Raw genomic sequence first — 19,425 nt, 5'->3', positions numbered from 1 at the left:
AGAGTCATTCCAGTCATTCCATTGTTTACATTATTTTCCTGATAAGAGTAGGAGTCAATTGTTTACATTATTTTCCTGATAAATTATTTTCCTGATAAGAGTAGGAGTCATTCCAATTGTTTACATTATTTTCCTGATAAGAGTAGGAGTCATTCCCATTGTTTACATTATTTTCCTGACAAGGGTGGGAGTCATTCCAATTCCCTAGTCCTCTAATTTATCCGATCACATCTGGAAATTCCAACTAACCTAAAATACTTAGTTCCCACAAAACCAGTTCTTCCATTAAGATCCCGACTGACAGTCAGTCATATTGGACTCCCATCCTGTACCTTCTTCTTCTTTTTTTTTCTTCCCCAAAAACCAGAAATGGCATTAGCGTTCCCGCCGTCGCTCTATATATATAATACTCCATGGGAATAGAGAGAGGGCATCGCTCCCCGCATACAATATGCCTTCCAACCACACCCATGCCGGGCACACACCGCCTTTTAATGCCCCCATATGCCCGGCTATGCCACAACCCGCCGCCTCCCACCCCCACCTCTCTCTCTCACTCTCCCTTGTCACGTATGACCTGATTCATCGCTCTTTGTCACGCTCTGCTTAATGAGAGACGGGAGAGAGATGGGTTTAAAAGGGTCTTGGTCCAAAGTTGCCCATTAATGGGAAGGATTTCCTATAGGACTTACTGCTGCTACGGGTATGGCTGAGTATAGGAGTCAAAGGATCTCCGTTACTTCGAAAGGATGATGGTGTCTCCGTTGTCCGGAGGCGAGAAATGGGTGGTTTGTTAATGGGAAGGATTTCTCATAGGATTTACTGCTGCTACGGGTATGGTCGAGTATGGGAACCGAAGGGTCCTCTTCATTTCAGAAGGATGCAGATTCCTCCGTTGCCCGAAGGGGAGAAATGGGTGGTTTGTTAATGGGAAGGATTTCTCATAGGATTTACTGCTGCTACGGATAAGGCCAAGTATAGGAACCGAAGGATCCTCTGTATTTCAGAAGGATGCAGATTCCTTCGTTGCCCGAAGGGGGGAAATGGGTGGTGTGTTAATGGGAAGGATTTCTTATAGGACGTATTTGCTGTTACGGGTAAGGCCGAGTATAGGAACCGAAGGATCCTCGTCATCTCGGAAGGATACTGATGTCTCCGTCGTCCGAAGGCGAGAAATGGGTGGTTTATTGATGGGAAGGATTTCCTACAGGACTTATTGCTGCTACGGGAAGGTTGAGTATAGGAACCAAAGGTCCCCATCATTTCGAAAGGATGCTGATTTCTCCATTGTCCGAGGACCTGAAATGATTGACTTTAAGGACACTCAATCATTGGTAGGATTTAAGAAAGATTGCAAAAGACGTAATGCTCCTGTGAGGTCAACAGATTGGGGGTATTCTCGAAATTCTTCATTTTCCGTCATCTGTGGCGGAGGGGGGCACAGAGAACATATTCATTCTGTACATAATTTTCCAATTATTGGTAATTATTGCCAAAGAAACTGTCCATAGGAAGTATGTTAAGGACTCTGCAAACTTTGACTGTGTAGAATTTCTCGCAGATGCATGAATAATCTTTCCTTAAGCAAGTTGAAGACATAATTATCCTCTAAGTTCTCGGAAGCATCTATCTAATCTTAAAATCCCATATTTTATCCCTGAATATTGCATCTCATTTCCGCCAGGTGCAGTGATAATTTTCGCATCCTGAATGCCATTTACACTCGTGCCTTCCGCCTCGTCTTTGTTTAAAGTTTTTTTTTTTTTTTTTTTTTTTACAAAAGTTTATCCTTATCACACATTCCCATCTCAGTCGTTCGGGATCTCACCTGAATGCGCTCATTCACGAACGCTCATTCATTAGCCTCCTTTTCGTTTTAGTTTCTCCTTGCGCAACGTTTTCTATACACACATCTTCCCGAGGGGTTTCCTGTCAGGAACTGATTCAGCCGGGGCACGCGTTTACTCACCATCATTCTCTCGGCTCTTACTCATCCATCCTCACCCACCCAAAGAGAAAGAGGATATTAATTCTCGTACAGCTAGTCACCCTCCCATTCACCCACGCACACGCCTTCCCGCTAGAGGTCCTTCTTTTACCTCTGCGCAGCAGAGTTGCGCAGAGTCTCACGTTCCCTCTGCAGCCACCATCATCAGAGAGCCCATCTTCTGGAAACGCAGCCCACCCCATCCAAAATGCCCATAACTAGTCTCGTGTCTCTTGGTTTCTTAAACGGGCTCTCCTCCGAGGCCTCCGACCCCACCCCCGTACCCCCAGGGTGTCAGCTATGACTCAACGCTCATCTGTTCTTGGATCTGGAAGGATGACCCCCCCCAGGTCCAGGAACACTTCCAAAACCTGGTTCCCACGCCATCGTAAAGGCCACGCCCTTTTTATCCAATGCCGTGGGTGGATTTGTCAAGAGAAATGATGCCATTGTGACTGGTTCGAAGGAGAGGAAAAAAAAAGTTGATTTTATTAATGTTTTCGTGTTTTCAATTTTCTCTTTTTGGGCTTTGGGTCACAGTTGGCAATTCTCTTCGGGAAAACATTTCTGGTAAAGCAGCAACAAAGGCACGTCTTCACATTCCAAAATTTGAGTAGTAACCAATAAATCATCTCTGAATTATAGTGAGTTACATCAATGAACGTTAAAATTCTTCAAACAAAACACGGCATTAACCTAAGCAACCAGTTTCGTACATGTACACGATACGATACGAGCAGAGCAAACCACCATTATATGAATGAAAGGGAGAAAATCGTAGCTTGAACTGAATGAGATGTTTCTCGAAAGGACCAGGCTTTGATTGTCCAAGAAGCCAGCCAAGTAATTCCTTGTCAGTGTCGTTATACTTTACATCACTGAGACACAGAAGAAGTTTTAAATAAATTTCTGGGTGACTTGATCTAGTACCATGAAATCTCCGGCATTCCATATCAAGAGAAATTCACGAAACAGTGTGTCGTTTTCTAGCATCAAGTTTAATACTACTCAGCTTTCTAGGAGTTTTATCTTGGCAACAGCTAAAATGTGGAGCACTGCCTAGTGCAGTTGTGGAGTCTTCTGATCTTCAAATATTTAAGCGAAGAGCAAATTCATTCTTGCTGTCTGATGACGTCTCCTGCATTTCAAGTGTATCAGTTTTATTTTGTATTCCCTCATATTTTTCATTTGTCAACTTTTCCTATAAATTGTCTTTTTCTGCAGGCTGATTTCCCTTTGGAACCCTCTTGGGGTTATAACCTGTTGACTCTGCCCCAAAAGGGTTTTCAGCTGAAGATTCAAAGAGACATATTTTTCATTTATTAACTTTTCCTATAAATTGTCTCGCTCTCTGCAGGCTAATTTCCCTTTGAGCCCCCTTGGGGTTACAGTCTGTTGACTCTGCCCCATAAGGATTTTCAGCTGAAGACTCAAAGAAAGAAAGACATATTTTTAATTTATCAACTTTTTGTATAAACTCTCTCTCTCTACTCAGCTGAAGATTCAAAGCAAGAAAGGAAAATTTTTCATTTATTAACTTTTCCTATAATTTGTCTCACTCTCTGCAGGCTGATTTCCCTTTGGAGCCCCCTTGGGGTTACAGTCTGCTGACTCTGCCCATAAGGGTTTCCAGCTGAAGATTCAAAGATTCAAAGAAAGAAAGAAAAAGAAAGAAAGAAAGAACCAATATGATTCGTACATTTCGCAGATTCGTCTTGACGTCGTTAGGGCCCCATCTCTGAGGCCACCTTTGGTCAATGAATCACGGGCTCTTCCAAACTACAACCGTCGGGACCAAGGAAGGAGGTTACCCATCCATCCCACGCCCGTTCAAAGGAGGAGGAGGAGGTGGGAAGATTCCCCCATATCACCTTGCACCCAATTCCACCACGCCCATAATCAATTTTACACGTGACTCTTCACGCTCATAATGTACGACATGTCTTTGATTCTCTTCGCCTTCAGACTTTCACCGCTGAGGACGTCGACGACTTTATAGGATGGCCGGGACAGGCGTGGGTGGAAGGATGGAGGAGGGAGGGAGGGAGGAGTGAGGGAGTGGGGGCCAGGTTTTGGAAAGGGGGAGGAGGGGTTGTTTCAGAAACGTAACAAGGAAGGGGTGGGGCTTGTGGCGGGCACAGGTGGCTGCTTGTGTCAAGAGGCATTTTATTCAATATGGCGACTCCGATTCTAAGCTTCGTGTTTTTTTTTTTCTTAAGTGTGCGTCAGATTACAGGGAGAAAAAGGAAGTAACCTTTGGCATCGGATTGATCTTGAATTTTACGCTTGTGTAAAGCGATTTCCATTCTCGAAACTGTAAGGGGAGGACTGTAATTTAGCCATATCTTTATTCCGAGAAGATGGAAAATTGAAAAGTTTTTTTTTTTTTTTGCCTGTATATCTATGCAGAAAAGTAAAACATGATTCCATTTCACAGAAACGAAAGATCAAATGCAACTCAGAAATTGCTCGACCAGGGTTCTACAATGGAGTAGCCAGATGTTAGGGAATTTTAAAGCCTTTCTAAAAACTTTTACCCTTGCATTAAAAAATGAGAATTTAACATCTCCAACTTCAAGAGTAAGGAAGTTATATTCTCTGCAGTTGCCTGCAGTCCGGTACTTGCGCCATTTTCATCAGTGGTCGAGGAAAAGAGATTGTTAGCAGTAGTCAGTATATATTTAGGACTCGTCAGTCGTAATCAAGATACATTTAGGACTGTCAGTCATGATCAAGATACATTTAGGACTGTCAGTCATGATCAAGATACATTTAGGACTGTCAGTCATGATCAAGATACATTTAGGACTGTCAGTCATGATCAAGATACATTTAGGACTGTCAGTCATGCTCAAGATACATTTAGAACCGCCAGTCATGATCAAGAAACATTTAGGACTGTCAGTCATGATCAAGATACATTTAGGACTGTCAGTCATGATCAAGATGCATTTAGGACTGTCAGTCATGATCAAGATACATTTAGGACTGTCAGTCATGATCAAGATACATTTAGGACTGTCAGTCATGATCAAGATACATTTAGGACTGTCATTCATGATCAAGATACATTTAGGACTGTCAGTCATGATCAAGATACATTTAGGACTGTCAGTCATGATCAAGATACATTTAGGACTGTCAGTCATGATCAAGATACATTTAGGACTGTCAGTCATGATCAAGATACATTTAGGACTGTCAGTCATGATCAAGATACATTTAGGACTGTCAGTCATGATCAAGATACATTTAGGACTGTCAGTCATGATCAAGATACATTTAGGACTGTCAGTCATGATCAAGAAACATTTAGGACTGTCAGTCATGATCAAGATACATTTAGGACTGTCAGTCATGATCAAGATACATTTAGGACTGTCAGTCATGATCAAGATACATTTAGGACTGTCAGTCATGATCAAGATACATTTAGGACTGTCAGTCATGATCAAGATACATTTAGGACTGTCAGTCATGATCAAGATACATTTAGGACTGTCAGTCATAATGAAGATACATTTAGGACTGTCAGTCATGATCAAGATACATTTAGGACTGTCATTCATGATCAAGATGCATTTAGGACTGTCAGTCATGATCAAGATACATTTAGGATTGTCAGTCACGATCAGTATACATGTAGGACTGTCAGTCATGATCAAGATGCATTTAGGACTGTCATTCATGATCAAGATACATTTAGGACTGTCAGTCATGATCAAGATACATTTAGGACTGTCAGTCATGATGTCTCCAACGTAAGCATCTACAGTAACTCTTCTCTCTTTTAGGTTATTTAGAAACTGAGAGAAAAAATGAGATATGTCTGCCTGTACGTCAAAGTAAAAGCTGATTTTCCATTCTTAGTCTTTCCTGTAAGTGAATATAATTACAAGGGGGAGTGGCATCGTAATTTCTGTTTTAAAATGAGAAGGAATTCGCCCGTCCAGAGGGTATGAATTAGTTGAGAAAATCATTCTAATTACCAACTGATAAACACGGCGATTTTATTTCGGTGATTTGACATAATAATAAAAATAATAATAGGCTAACTGAATATTGCTTTGTCACTGTAACTGGCAGTTGAAACAAATAGTACACTGTCGTGTCTATTGTCCGTTAAATTTAATGTCTCATAACATAGTTTCTAACTGCAATGACAAAGATCGAAAATATAAATCAGTGATTCATGAGCATTGCAAACAATGTAGATACATGTATGATACGTTATATTTCAATCAAATGAAAAAAAAAAACGTCCTCCCAACTAAGTCGTGCCTTGCAAACCCCACCCCCCTCTCTCTCTCTCTCTCTCTCTCTCTCTCTCTCTCTCTCTCTCTCTCTCTCTCTCTCTCTCTCTCTCCACTAGCTTCATGAAAAAGGATCTTATATATTATCTGAAACTTCTTCTTCTTCGTTCTTTTCTATTCTCAGAGCTCATGAATATTCCGTAAGTTATCGTCCCTCCGTAATACATCTTTTGAAGTAAAAGCCCAATATGTTAATCTGGGAGCGAGTGATTCATTTCTCATTTCCCACGCACGGGTTCAGGCGCTTCGTTGTAAGTTATTACACCTACTACTACTACTACTACTACTACTACTTTTTTCCAATGCCCTTCATTGGAAGTTCGTTACATCGGCTCCCCGAAGAAAATCAGAGGACAAAAAGAAAAGGCTAATTATAATTAAAATGATTTGCTGTGTGGCTATATTAATCAGCCAACTTTGCTCAAGAGAAGGGTTCTCCCGGATAATAATAATAATAATAATAATAATAATAATAATAATAAATGAATTTGTCAGGTGAATGATAATAATAATAATAATAATAAATTAAATTGTCACGTGAACAATAATAATAATAATAATAATAATGATAATAATAATAATAATAATAATAATAATAATAATAATAATAATCTGTGAGATTGTTCGTGTGAATAACAAAACCAGCGTATTGTGCTGTTAATATTACTATTGCTACAAATACATTTATGGTTCCCATAATTTACGCTAATTATAAAAATGAATCTTTTATGTGACAATCATCTCTCTTCGCATAAAATATTCAGGAAGTGAGAAAAAATCTCTCATTATTTGAGCCAAGTATTACCTGTTAAGTATTCACGAACTGCACCTCATTCTTCGTTATACCACGCAAGGAAATTTGCAGCAATAAAAAAAATGAAATATGATTTCATGTGTCGGGTGTTTTAGTATGTGACCATTTACTAAAAAGGTTTCAAAGAAGTGGCGTTAATTCGTATTGAAAAGCTGCATATTAACCGTCTTTTAAATAGTAACAGTGGCAGTTAGTTAAAATGCTCAGTTAAAAAACAAAAAATGCGCATAAGTTTCTTCGGCGCAGTCGAGTTTTCTGTACATCGTGTAATCAAGGCCGCTGAAAATAGATGTATCTTTCGGTGGTCTCGATATAATGCTGTATGAGCCGCCGCCCATGAAACTTTAACCACGGCCGGGTGGCGGCCTATCCTATACCGTCGCCAGACTGTAACCTTAAATAAAATAAAAACTACTTAGGCTAGAGGGCTGCAATTTGGTAGTTTTAATGATTGGAGGGTGGATGATCAACATACCAATTTGCAGTCCTCTAGCCTCAGTAGTTTTTAAGATCTGAGGGCGGACAGAAAAAGTGCTGACAGAATAAAGTGCGGACGGACAGACAAAGCCGGCACAATAGTTTTCTTTCACAGAAAACTAAAACTAGCATTGAACAGGAGAACAGTTGATAAAAGTAGTCATAAATCTGTAAAGGACGTATCCTAACGAATCACTTTGGAATAACGCTTTTTAATGCAAGTAACGCAGGAAATTCCTGGCTGCATCCTTCATCAGTCTGGAAAAATCCTATAGGGTTAAAAGGACAGCTTCCTTTTAATATTTTCTAGCATATCCGGAATCCTTGATCGTGAGTCAGAAGAATTCTCGGTGGCATTTTCAAATTCTCTTTAATGATCCTTTTTCTGAGAATTCTTGAGGAGTTGCAGAATTTACGTTCGGTAACTTTATACAAATGTCTTAACGAATTCGTTAACACTTATTTTTATGAGTTTGTAATAAAGAATAATCGTAAGAGACTGTTATGTTCTTTGTTTCTTCAGTGAAAGTTGGGAAGATATGTAAGTCTAGTTACTGTAGGCTGCATAAAATTAATGGGAAAACAAGCCGGTCATATTTCGACTATGAATTTTTACAACTTCAAATAATCTATACACGCCAGTCAAAATTCCGTATAATGATTTTGGAGATTAAAAACCCTTGCAAGGCGCAAATATTGATCACTTAGCCACGAATATTGATGCCCAAGAATAGCTGCGAGGAATTTCGACCAAGCACAAATTAAATGACAGATGAAAAGACCGAAAGTGTTAAAAGGAAGGAGAAGAAAGGGGTAATTATCCCGTAAAGCTGTTGAAGTCTTTTGTTTCTCTTATTCAAGTCTGCTTCGTGTCAACTTTCCTCTTTTGAAAGACGTGTTCATCTTTCTCTCTGGTTTCTTTTCTCTCCCCTCCAGGCGTGGTATATATATATATATATATATATATATATATATATATATATATATATATATGTTTGTTTGTGTGTATATATATATATAGACTATATATTTTATATATATAAACACATACATATATATACATACATACATATATATATACATATATATATTATGTTATATAACATTATATTATATTATATTATATTATATTTATACACTAGAGCTTTCAGTCACCTATCCAGCCGTCCTTTACGTTAATTAAAGAAACAAAAGGCGGACAGCTGTTGTATTGTGAATATTTTTTTTATGTAGAGCACACGTCAAGTAAAAAGATATTCAAAAACAACAAAAAAAATAACTTTTACTTTCGTTTTTCCTCTTTTCCTTTTATTCGACCGTGATAGCCAAGATGGCGCACCACCTTACTGGTCTTCTCGCGGACAGTCAACCATTATTTCCATTTTCATTATTCCGTATCTTTTCCATCTTCCACCCAAAAAAGAAGAAGAAGAAGAAGAAGAAGAAGAAGAAGAAGAAGAAGAAGAAGAAGAAGAAGGAGAAGAAGATCGAAAGACTCGTTTAAATGAGAGAGAGTTCGGTTCTCCTTGGCAACAAACTTTCTCATTTGTATCCACACGTATTTATTTCATCTCTCAGATTTTTACCGGAATAACGAGAGAGATCGAAGGTTGTGGGTGTGGGCGTGGGCGTGGGTGTGGGTGTGGGGAGTGAGGGTGGGGGGTGATATTACAAGTTTCCCGTTGCTAATGAAGCAACTTAAAATTTTGTTGCATTGTTCGTCTCACTTCCTTTTACGACTCGTGTGTTCGTCTTCGTCCAGGGGAAAACAAAGGCTTTTGGGTCACGTGACTTTCATCAGTTTTTCTTTTGGGTTAAACACCCCCTACCCCCATCTTTTTTCTTGGGGGGGAGGGGGAAGGGGAAGGGGGTTGAGGAAGGGCCTCCACTTCAAAAGCCTTCTTGCCCTTTTGTCATTATCACCACCGTCATCTTTTTGGTCATCATCTTCATCACTGGCTTCACTATCCCTGAGTTCTCATGGATCTCTCTCTCTCTCTTTCTCTCTCCCACCATGCCACACCCTTTCTCACGCCCATAACCCCACCCATCCGTCTCCCCCTCCCTTCCCCACCACTCGTCCCTCTCTCTCTCTCACGCCCCATCCTTTAACCTCCTCCTCCTCCTCCCTTCCCCCATCTTCATAACCCATTCTTTCTTCAATGTCGGTGAAGCATAAAGAAACTTTGTCATGGGTTTTTGAGTTCGACTGAGCGACCCCCATTGCCACCCATGATCTCCTTGTAACCCCCAGTGTGGATGGGGGAGGAGCAGAAAGAGGAGATGGGGGAATAGAGAGGAAAAAGGATAGGAAGAAGAGGAGAGTTAAGACCTTAATTTTTTGTATTTGTTCTCTCTCTCTCTCTCTCTTCTCTCTCTCTCTCTCTCTCTCTCTCTCTCTCTCTCTCTCTTTTTATAATCTTGTCTCTCGTGTCAGAGCGGAAAGAGGAGATGGGGGAATAGAGAGGAAAAAGGATAGGAAGAAGAGGAGAGTTAAGACCTTAATTTTTTTTTTATTTGTTCTCTCTCTCTTTCTCTCTCTCTCTTTTTATAATCTTTTATCTCGTGTCATCTCTTCCTTATCAGTTCCTTTTGTGTTCTGACCAGAACATTTGTCTTGGAAGCCCTGATCTAAGTTACTATCAAAAGCCCTGGGAAAAAGGCTTCGAGAGTTTTTTTTTTTTTTATCCCTGGGTTTAAAAAAAAAAAATCCTTTTTTTCCTTACCTTTGCTGCATTTAGCCAACGACTGCGTCAAAGTCGTTCGTGTCATGTATTTTTTTTTTTTTTTTACTTTTATACCTATTCTTTTCCAAGCTTCATATCTTTGTTGTACATCAGCTCTCTTGTTTTTTTTTTTATTTTTACACCATTGTCTTACATTCTTACATTTTCACTCTCATTTTTTTTTATCTAAGTTTGTTACATCTTCACCCTCAGTTTTTTTTTTTTTTTGCCCTTTCTTATTCTCTCAGTGATTTCAGATCATTGTCCGTTCTTCCATTCTTATATGGCTTTGAAGGGCTCATGTATTCGTTAAAATGCGAGTCAGTCTTTTAACAGTCTTATTTTTAAGGCTGGACTGATGATGGTAACTGTTAAAAGGCTGTTCCTGTTATTAATTTCTCAGTATTATTATTGTTTGGAATCAGGATTGTCATTATTCTTAATGTGGTATTAATGATAATGATTACCTGCGTTGCTTTTCCTGTTGCTAAATCAAAATTTCTTTTGTTTTCATAACACCTTGCTATGTTGCATATCTATAATTGTTGCTCTTGATGTAACAGAATAGCAGTGCTGCTATCACTGCTCCCGATGTTGCTGTTAATAACATAATTAAAAACACACAAAAACACAGTTAATAAGATTAAAAGTGAAGCACAACATGAATACTGAACACTAAAAAATTTTTTTTAGAGAAATAGCCATGGTTTATTATTAACTCGAATTTTCCCTCAATTGTGATTTTAAAAAGAGGAAATGTTACTTATTACTTCGTTTAGGATATTCTTGATCTTATATATATATATATATATATATATATATATATATATATATATATATATATATATATATATATAGTGAGGACATAATCTCTGTTCTCAGTGTTGTTTGATTTTTTTTTCTTTCCAGTGGCGGGTTCAGTAACCTTTGGAATTGTTCTTAACATTGTTCATTTTATCTTTGCTTTCCAGTAATCTTTGTAATTGTTCTTATCATTGTTCATTTAATCTGCGTTTTCCAGTGGCGGATTCAGTAACCTTTGGACTTGTTCTCAATATTGTTCATTTTATCTTTTCTTTCCAGTGGCGGGTTCAATAACCTTTGAACTTGTCCTCAATATTAACTTTGTTCTCAGTATTGTTCATTTTATCTTTTCTTTCCAGTGGCGGGTTCAAAAACCTTTGAACTTGTTCTTAATATTAACTTTGTTCTCAGTATTGTCCATTTTATCTTTTCTTTTGAGTGGAGGGTTTAATGACATGTGAACTTGTTCTCAGTATTGTTCATTTTATCTTTTCTTTCCAGTGGTGAGTTCAATAACCTCTGAACTTGTTCTCAATATTAACTTTTCTCAATATTGTTCGATTTTCTTTTCTTTCTAGTGGCGAGTTCAATAACCTTTGCACTCGTTCTCAATAATGTTCATTTTATCTTTCCTTTCCAGTGGCGAGTTCAATAACCTCTGAACTTGTTCTCAATATTGTCCGAATTTCTTTTCTTTCCAGTGGCGAGTTCTACCTGGGATACAACCGTTCGTCCCTCGCCGGAGTCTCCTGGTACCACCTCATTCACCCCGAAAATATGAGGGAGGCGCAGACGAAGCACAGACTCAGTGAGTATTTTATGGGTCGTCTCGTTAGAAAGGAGCAGCTCGTAAATTTACAAAAGTAAAAAGTCTGTATATGTATGTACAGACTCAATTATGTGTTCCTAGTGGAATTCAAGAATATGTGAACAAATTATATATATATATATATATATATATATATATATATATATATATATATATATATATATGTATATATATATATATATATATATATATATATATATATATATATATATATATATGTATATATTATATATAGATATACTGTATGTATAGTTTTATATAGATATACAGTGTTATATATATACAGTATATATAAATATATATATGTATGTATGAGTGTGTGTGTGTTTGTTTGTGTGTTTTTATAAAGGCCTTAATATTCAGGAATCGTTTATGAGGTTCAACACTGTTGATGAGCTTTCTATGTAGATATATAAAACAGCTGTTATAAAAGTTTTATAATCAGGGGTGTCACCCATAATTCACCAGAGAAATGAATGTGACAGCAATTGTTGTGAAGGTTTTCCTCGGGATCCACCTCAAGTTAGGAAAACGACTTAGTATAAAAATAAATACTTTGCAAAAACTGACTTTCGTCGTATCTTCTTCCCCAGTTACTACAAGCGAGCAAGACCGTTCCTGCATCTTATTACTTCGACTACAAGCCGCCGGAGGCGCTTGGCGCTGGGTCCACTGTGTCTTGCAAGTCAAAGATGGCGCCGAATCTTGCCAGCAGACGCAACTCGGCGCCCTCACAGGTCCTCCGCCCATAGCGAGTGGCAGCGGAAGCGCCAGCGCAGGCCCCAGCAGTAGCAGCAGCTCCACAACTGCTAGCAGCAGTAGCAGCAGCAGCAACGGTAGCAGTAGCAATGGGAGCGGCAGCGGTAGTAGTAGTACTAGCTCTGGATCGACTCAGCAGCCTGTGATTGTGGCCACGAATCAAGTGCTCGGAGACCGTGAGGCCGCTGTGCTGAGAGCTAATTCTTGGCTCTATCACTATTATTCGATGCAGTCCAAGTTGCAATACGGGTTGGCGTACGACGCGCATGCGCAGAGAGTTCACGCGTACTACCCGCAAGTTATGACGTATCAGGTTAGTGTCAGACTTTCTTTGAAAGTAGGTCTTGCAAGATTTATTTTTTTAAAATTCACATTTACTTGTTCCTGTTTTCTGTTTCCTCTTACAATCATTTTTCAGACTAATCAATTCATGTTGAAGTCGGCGTCAATAACCTAGGTATTCTTACGCCAGTTTTAATAGCCGTAAATCAATCAATCGTGTTGAAGTTTCTTTTCGTCCTTGCGTTCTTTGCAAATCTAGCAGCTAACTAAAGAAAGGTTTATGAAATATCTAGATAAAATATCCCAAAGCAATGCTTTGTGTTAAGAGCTAAAATTAAGGTAATTTTATTCCCTTAAACTTAAAGGTGCAATGGCAAGTAATTTTTTTTTAGTGCAAATGCAGGAAATTTTCGATTACTTTCTAGATTAATTTCAGTTACAAATCCTTGTATTGTTTGCATGTAAGGTGTCATTGCTTTTGGTGTTAGTTTGATAATTCGTCCTGAACACAAAAAAAAATACTGTATTCAGTTCTGAATATAAAAAATACTGCATTCAATTCTGACCATAAAAAATACTGTATTCAATTCTGAATATAAAAAACACTGCATTTAATTAATTCAATTCAGAACAAAAAATACTGTATTCATTTCTGAATATAAAACATACCGCATTCAATTCAGAATATAAAAAATACTGTATTCAATTCTGAATAAAAAAAATACTGCATTCAATTCAGAATATAAAAAATACTGCACTCAGTTCTGAATAAAAAAAAAAGTACTGCATTCAATTCAGAATATAAAAATACTGCATTCAGTCCTGAATATATAATATACTGCTTTAAATTCAGAACATAAAAAATACTCTATTCAATTCGTAATCTTTTAAAAAAATCCTGGTCTAAAATCATTAACTTTGTTCACTTCCAGAGTGACCCAGGAGCCGCCTACATGAATTCATCAGCCCTGAACGGCACACACTACCATCAGCCCTACGCTCCGGCAGCTGCGCATGCTCCCTACTCCCTAACGACGCCATCCGCTTACGCTCACCTCCAACACTATCACCACCACTACTCCGTCCGTCTCCAACACGGGCTCGACTACTCACGAGACGCCGCGTGGGGTTACTACGACACCAACCACACCTCCAACGCGACTTCTTCGTCGTCTTCCTCCTCTTCAGCGACACACGGCCACGCGTCCTCCGCCTCCCGGAGCAGCAGGTCCTCCGAGTCGCCCACGGACACCAAGAGGAGGTCCTCGCCCTCCACGCCTTCTGTAGCCCACGGCGGCGTCTCCGAGGGCAGCGGCGGCGGAGCTGGTGCCGCAGCAGCGGCAGCAGGAGGAGGAGGAGGCGTGGCCGTTGCAACACCGGTGGCCGTAAGGGCTGCCCCTGCGGGAGTGCACAAGGGGGCTTCCTCTCCTGAGTTGGAGCACCTCGACGTTCCCTGGAAGGCTTCGCCGACGCAGGAAGTCCCTGATTACCCTGAGTACTCCCCTTACATCACGCCTCCTTACTCGGCAGCTACGCCCACGAAGCATCACGTCTTCTCCTTCGATCCAAACGATCCAAGGGACGCCCACACTCAGCATGACCAACACGTGCCCTCGGGGCCTGCTGATCCAAGAGATGCTCCTTGGTATTCCCATGCCTTCGTCAGGTAAATAAGTTGGTATCCTGGAGGTTATGTTTATAGTAGAAAATCACCTGTTTATGAGTGTGAATGATAATTATCTTTGAACATATTTACACACACACATACACATACACACACAGAGAGAGAGAGAGAGAGAGAGAGAGAGAGAGAGAGAGAGAGAGAGAATATCTCAGTCATTTGCAATCTTCTTCCCTATGATGCACTTTTAAGTGGTGGAAGTGTAATGACATGTCAAGTAATTTGAATGGAATTTTGGCAAACTCTTGTAAAAAAAAAAAAATATTAGTAACTTCACTGATCATCTGTGCCAAAAGTAGAAAAGCAGTAGGCTAAAATCATATCTTAAAACTGAGTGTACGTAAACAGATCAACCCTTGGTCGTTGTATGTAAGGTTTCGTAAGCAGTTGAATTATTACTTGTTTCTTTATTTTTAGCCCCTCCCCCCAACAAAAAAGGGAAACCCCATTCTTTATAGTTTATTCTGTATCACTAAACCTGTATTTCGCTGCTGTAGTAGTAAATAGGTAGGGAAATGTCTTGATTATCTTCCTAAAAAGATCGGGCACATTTGTCAAAAGCTTTGACTCGAAGCGACCCACAGACACCCCAGATCTCCGTTTTTCCTCACAATCAATCATTAAGTCTAATCTTCACTTAATTTCAACCCTCACATTTCCAACCGTTTCGTATTTATGAAACGACATTTTATTTGCAACCACTCGAGTCAGCAGTAACCGTGGTCAGTTGTACTTCTGATTCTCCCAATTTCCTCAAATGTTTCTTCACATTCACGCGCAATTCAAGTCAGGCTTATAATCTCATGCACTGTACCTCCGTTCGCATTCTCTTCCGTCTCATTTTCCACCCTCTCTAACAATTGATTCATAGTGCAACTGCGAGGGTATCCTCCTGTTACACCTTTCAAACCTTTTACCGTCAATTTCCGTTTCAGCGCTGAATGACCTCATAGGTCCCAGTGCTTGGCCTCTGGCCTAAATTCTATGTTCAGTTCAGTAACCATGGTCAGTTCCGCTTCTGGTTCTCCCAATATCCTCAAATGTTTCCTGACATTCACTTACAATTCAAGTCTGACTGATAATTTCATGCAAATTATTCAGTTTTAGACCGTAGAGTTGCAGTCCCCAGTTGTCTGATTCTCTGCAAATTTGCCGCAGCGGGACGTTTTTTCAAATTTCGTTATCGCAGTCTCATTCTCATTTTCTGTCAATAGGTATTTTAATAGTATTATTATTGGAAGGGTTGCCAGTGGAATTATCGTTCTCAGTGTATCTTGATGTCTTGATATATTAGTGCCTATATATATTTTTCTCTTACAGGGTATGGTATATATATAGTGTATATATATATATATATATATTATATATATATATATATATATATATATATATATATATATATATATATATTGTATGTGTGTACTGTACACACACACACACACACACACACACACACACACACATATATATATATATATATATATATATATATATATATATATATATATATTATATATATATATATATATACAGTATATGTGTGTGTACTGTACATATATTATATATATATATATATACAGTATACACGTACACACATATATATGTGTGTGTGTGAGAGAGAGAGAGAGAGAGAGAGAGAGAGAGAGAGAGAGAGAGAGAGAGAGAGAGAGAATAATAATTGGTTTCTATTTTTCAGGTGATCTTCACACGATGGCTGCATATAACTGGACGTCGCTAAATTATTTTCAGTAACTTTTTTTTTGTTTGTTTGTTACGAAGAAGATGGCCTAGAGTTTTGACTTTGAACAAAGCGATTGGTAGGACCCAGTTTTTCAACCCTCATCATAACAACATAAATATAAAGAGGTTTATGCAGTTAAAAATTAATTTTTACAAAAATAATCCTGTACAGTTTTAAGTCTGGTACAAGCGCCAGTTTTTTTTAGTTTAACCTGGTAACTGGGCGATCTTCCGAGATCTGTTCTGGTACTAGGGCTACTACAAGTCTTTTTGGAAGTTCCTTTGTTTGAATAAACAATGTTGTATCGAGGTTTAAATGAACGCTTGTTTATTTACTTATTTTTCAGCGAATCGACAGCTAACAGTATCATCATTTCGTATCACTTTCATTACTCTCATGATAAATAGTTTACCCTTAATAGTTTCGACTATGAGATATACTCCAATATCCCATCAGAATACATTACAGTTACATAGGACTACTCGCAAGTTCTTTCTTGTCAAAACACCGAAGTCTTGTGCTACCCAACAGCTACCCTATGTGGCCTGTATCCCTTACACTTCATTCTGAAAGAGTACGCACCGTTAGCTTGGCTTTAGGGCAAACTTCTCTAAAACAAGGATTGATATTACGGTCATTTCCTAAACTGGCCGCAAAAAGCGAAAGGCAGACTCTCATGTTGGCCTAAAATTTGCTTCCCATTCAGATCAGCAGCAAAAAATTTCCGGTCTCCCAGATCAGTAGCAGAAATTTCCTGCCCTCGATAACAACAGCAAAAAATTTCCGTTCTCATAGATTCGTAAGTACTACTTTGCTTTCCGTAATAAGCGTTTGTATTGCTTCTCGCGATTGCAATATTTCCGTAATGTTCAGGGGGAAATTGCAGATTTAACCAATGTTATCATCTGCTGTGTGGTTTGAGGCATGTTCCCGTACGTGTGCTATTTCTCTCCCTCTCACCCCACTCGTCCTACCTCTCACCAAAACACACACTCACACTCACACACACACACACACACACACACACACACACACTCATCATTAGGTTTAAATCTGTCAACGCCTTTACTAACGGTCACCAGTCTCAGTTTTATCTTTATAATCTCCCTGTTACCGCCTCTCTTCTATCTCTCTTCTCTCTGTTCGTCACTTCATCTGTTTCTTTAATTTGCACTATTGTCTGCTGCTCTTTACCTCATTGTGTTCATTGCAATACTGTATTGAAATTACCATAGTCAATATTTCTTCAGTTCTCTGTTAGAGCAGTGGACTTCAAAATAGCCAATAGGCCTATGCTAGAGATTAAGATTTAACTGTCTATTATAATACCAGTGGTACTAAGCAGTCACCGATCACTGAAGTTTGAAATCAAGTTTCCCTGATTTCGTACAGCGCAACGCGCAGAACTGCTGTCTAGGCCTAGTCTCATAGGTATACCAGGTTGGTAATCAAATAAAGTTTGCTGTTTTCTGGCTTTGTGACCACAAGGCTGTTCCAATGAGCATGAGAAGAAACACTACTACTAGTGGCAGTAATAGCAAGGACCCTGAGAAATAGTACATAACGTGCACATATCTTCCTAACCATTCTGTCATCTGTACAGCAGTGATTATGTTTTCCATGGAACGGAGACATGTCCTAGACCCACCATTTATCAAAAGTCCCCAAACCATGCAGCGATTCTTTGAACGAACCAGTTTATCAGAAGAAATATTAAATTATTTCTGTTTTGTCATGTCTAGGAAATAAAACCTGTTTTTTAAGCTAACTTTACCCCTGTTTTCCCCTTCAATGATAATTATGTAAACTTCACCCGAAATTTATTCAGAACATCTTTTGTATATAAGCCTCCGTAGCCGAGATGTTTATCGTATACAAGCTTCTTAACATTGATGTAAATAATTTATTATCCTTAGTTTGTACTGATTATAAATAGCTTTACTTGGCTTGTATCCTTTTGAATGCATGGCATCAGCGTCCTTTATTGACGCTAAATATATGGCTGTTAACTGACTGTATAGTACTCGAAGCGATTCGCCAAGCTTTTACCAGTTGTGATTTAAAAATCAAATAACCGGTCAATGAAGCACAGATACTCGCCACATTGTGTAATCAACGAATATTTTTGAAAATATTTTGTCTTTTATGCCATATATAAACATGTAAAATACAAAAAAATTTATATAAAATGCACGAAGGCCATGCATCGTAATCAGTAGTTGATAGCAACGGATCTTAGTGAAATAGTTCTTTTCAAGTTGTGCTGGTTCCTGTTTCATAGCGATAGGCATTTTCTGGAGGTGGATTCACATAGGCCTATAGCAACTAAAGTGTATGGCCCTGATCCTGTGTTTTGTGTTGGCATAGACGTTCATTAGCTCTAAGTGAACGTTGATAGCAGATGATTTACAGTAGATAACTTTTATAGCCATTTTAACGAAGTAGTCTTTCAGTTGTGCTTGAATTTTATATGTGTAGAGTTAGATCAGTTGAGGGGACGCGCTGGATGCTGAGGAAAAAAATAGAAAAAAAAGTTCTGTCATGTGTCTTCATTCTCGGATGTCGAAATGGGTGGTTTATGTCCTGACTACTATAGGTGCTAATTTATGTTAATAGTTGTTATGACTGAACTTGAAGCAATAAAGATTTTAAGAAAAATCCTGTTTACTTACCCTTTTTGCAATTTGCAGACTGATTGTATGCTCCTGGTTTAACTGTACAAATTAACTGGAAGGGTGGCTTTAGGCTTATCAGTGCTGCTCTGTTTTGTGGAATGAAAACAATACTAACTACTGAAATTATGGAAATAATGCTTTAAAATAAAAGTTAACTTGGTAACAAGGGTTCAAATGGTCTAACTGACTATTTACAAACTCCCACATCCATGGATGGCGGATGAGAGCTAACTGTAAATAAAAGAAAAAAATACTGATTGTATTTCGTAGAGTACAGTCACAATCGATCATTTATTAACATCCCAGCGACTTAATAAATGCCTTTGCGTTTCATAAA

General features: G+C 38.7%; 1 protein-coding gene across 4 annotated transcripts in view; it reads left to right on the top strand.

Annotated features, from left to right (window-relative positions):
- Positions 1–18,946, top strand: part of LOC136853545 (neuronal PAS domain-containing protein 4A-like) — a 104,277-nt gene extending 85,331 nt beyond the window's left edge. For 2 of the 4 annotated variants that reach the window (XM_067129263.1, XM_067129261.1), the window contains exons 7-9: positions 11,823–11,929; positions 12,544–13,022; positions 13,924–14,661. In XM_067129263.1, the coding sequence (XP_066985364.1) occupies positions 11,823–11,929; positions 12,544–13,022; positions 13,924–14,661 (1,324 nt within the window). Of the gene's footprint in view, positions 1–11,822; positions 11,930–12,543; positions 13,023–13,923; positions 14,662–16,368 lie in introns of those variants that run through there. The other 2 variants (XM_067129262.1, XM_067129260.1) reach the window with 2 other exon arrangements.
- Positions 18,947–19,425: the final 479 nt, after the last annotated feature.

The sequence above is a fragment of the Macrobrachium rosenbergii genome, chromosome 27, assembly GCF_040412425.1.
Source record: "Macrobrachium rosenbergii isolate ZJJX-2024 chromosome 27, ASM4041242v1, whole genome shotgun sequence".
Classification (NCBI taxonomy): Eukaryota; Metazoa; Arthropoda; class Malacostraca; order Decapoda; family Palaemonidae; genus Macrobrachium; species Macrobrachium rosenbergii.
Note: the sequence above shows the minus strand (reverse complement) of the source record. Positions and strands in the feature narration are given on the sequence as shown.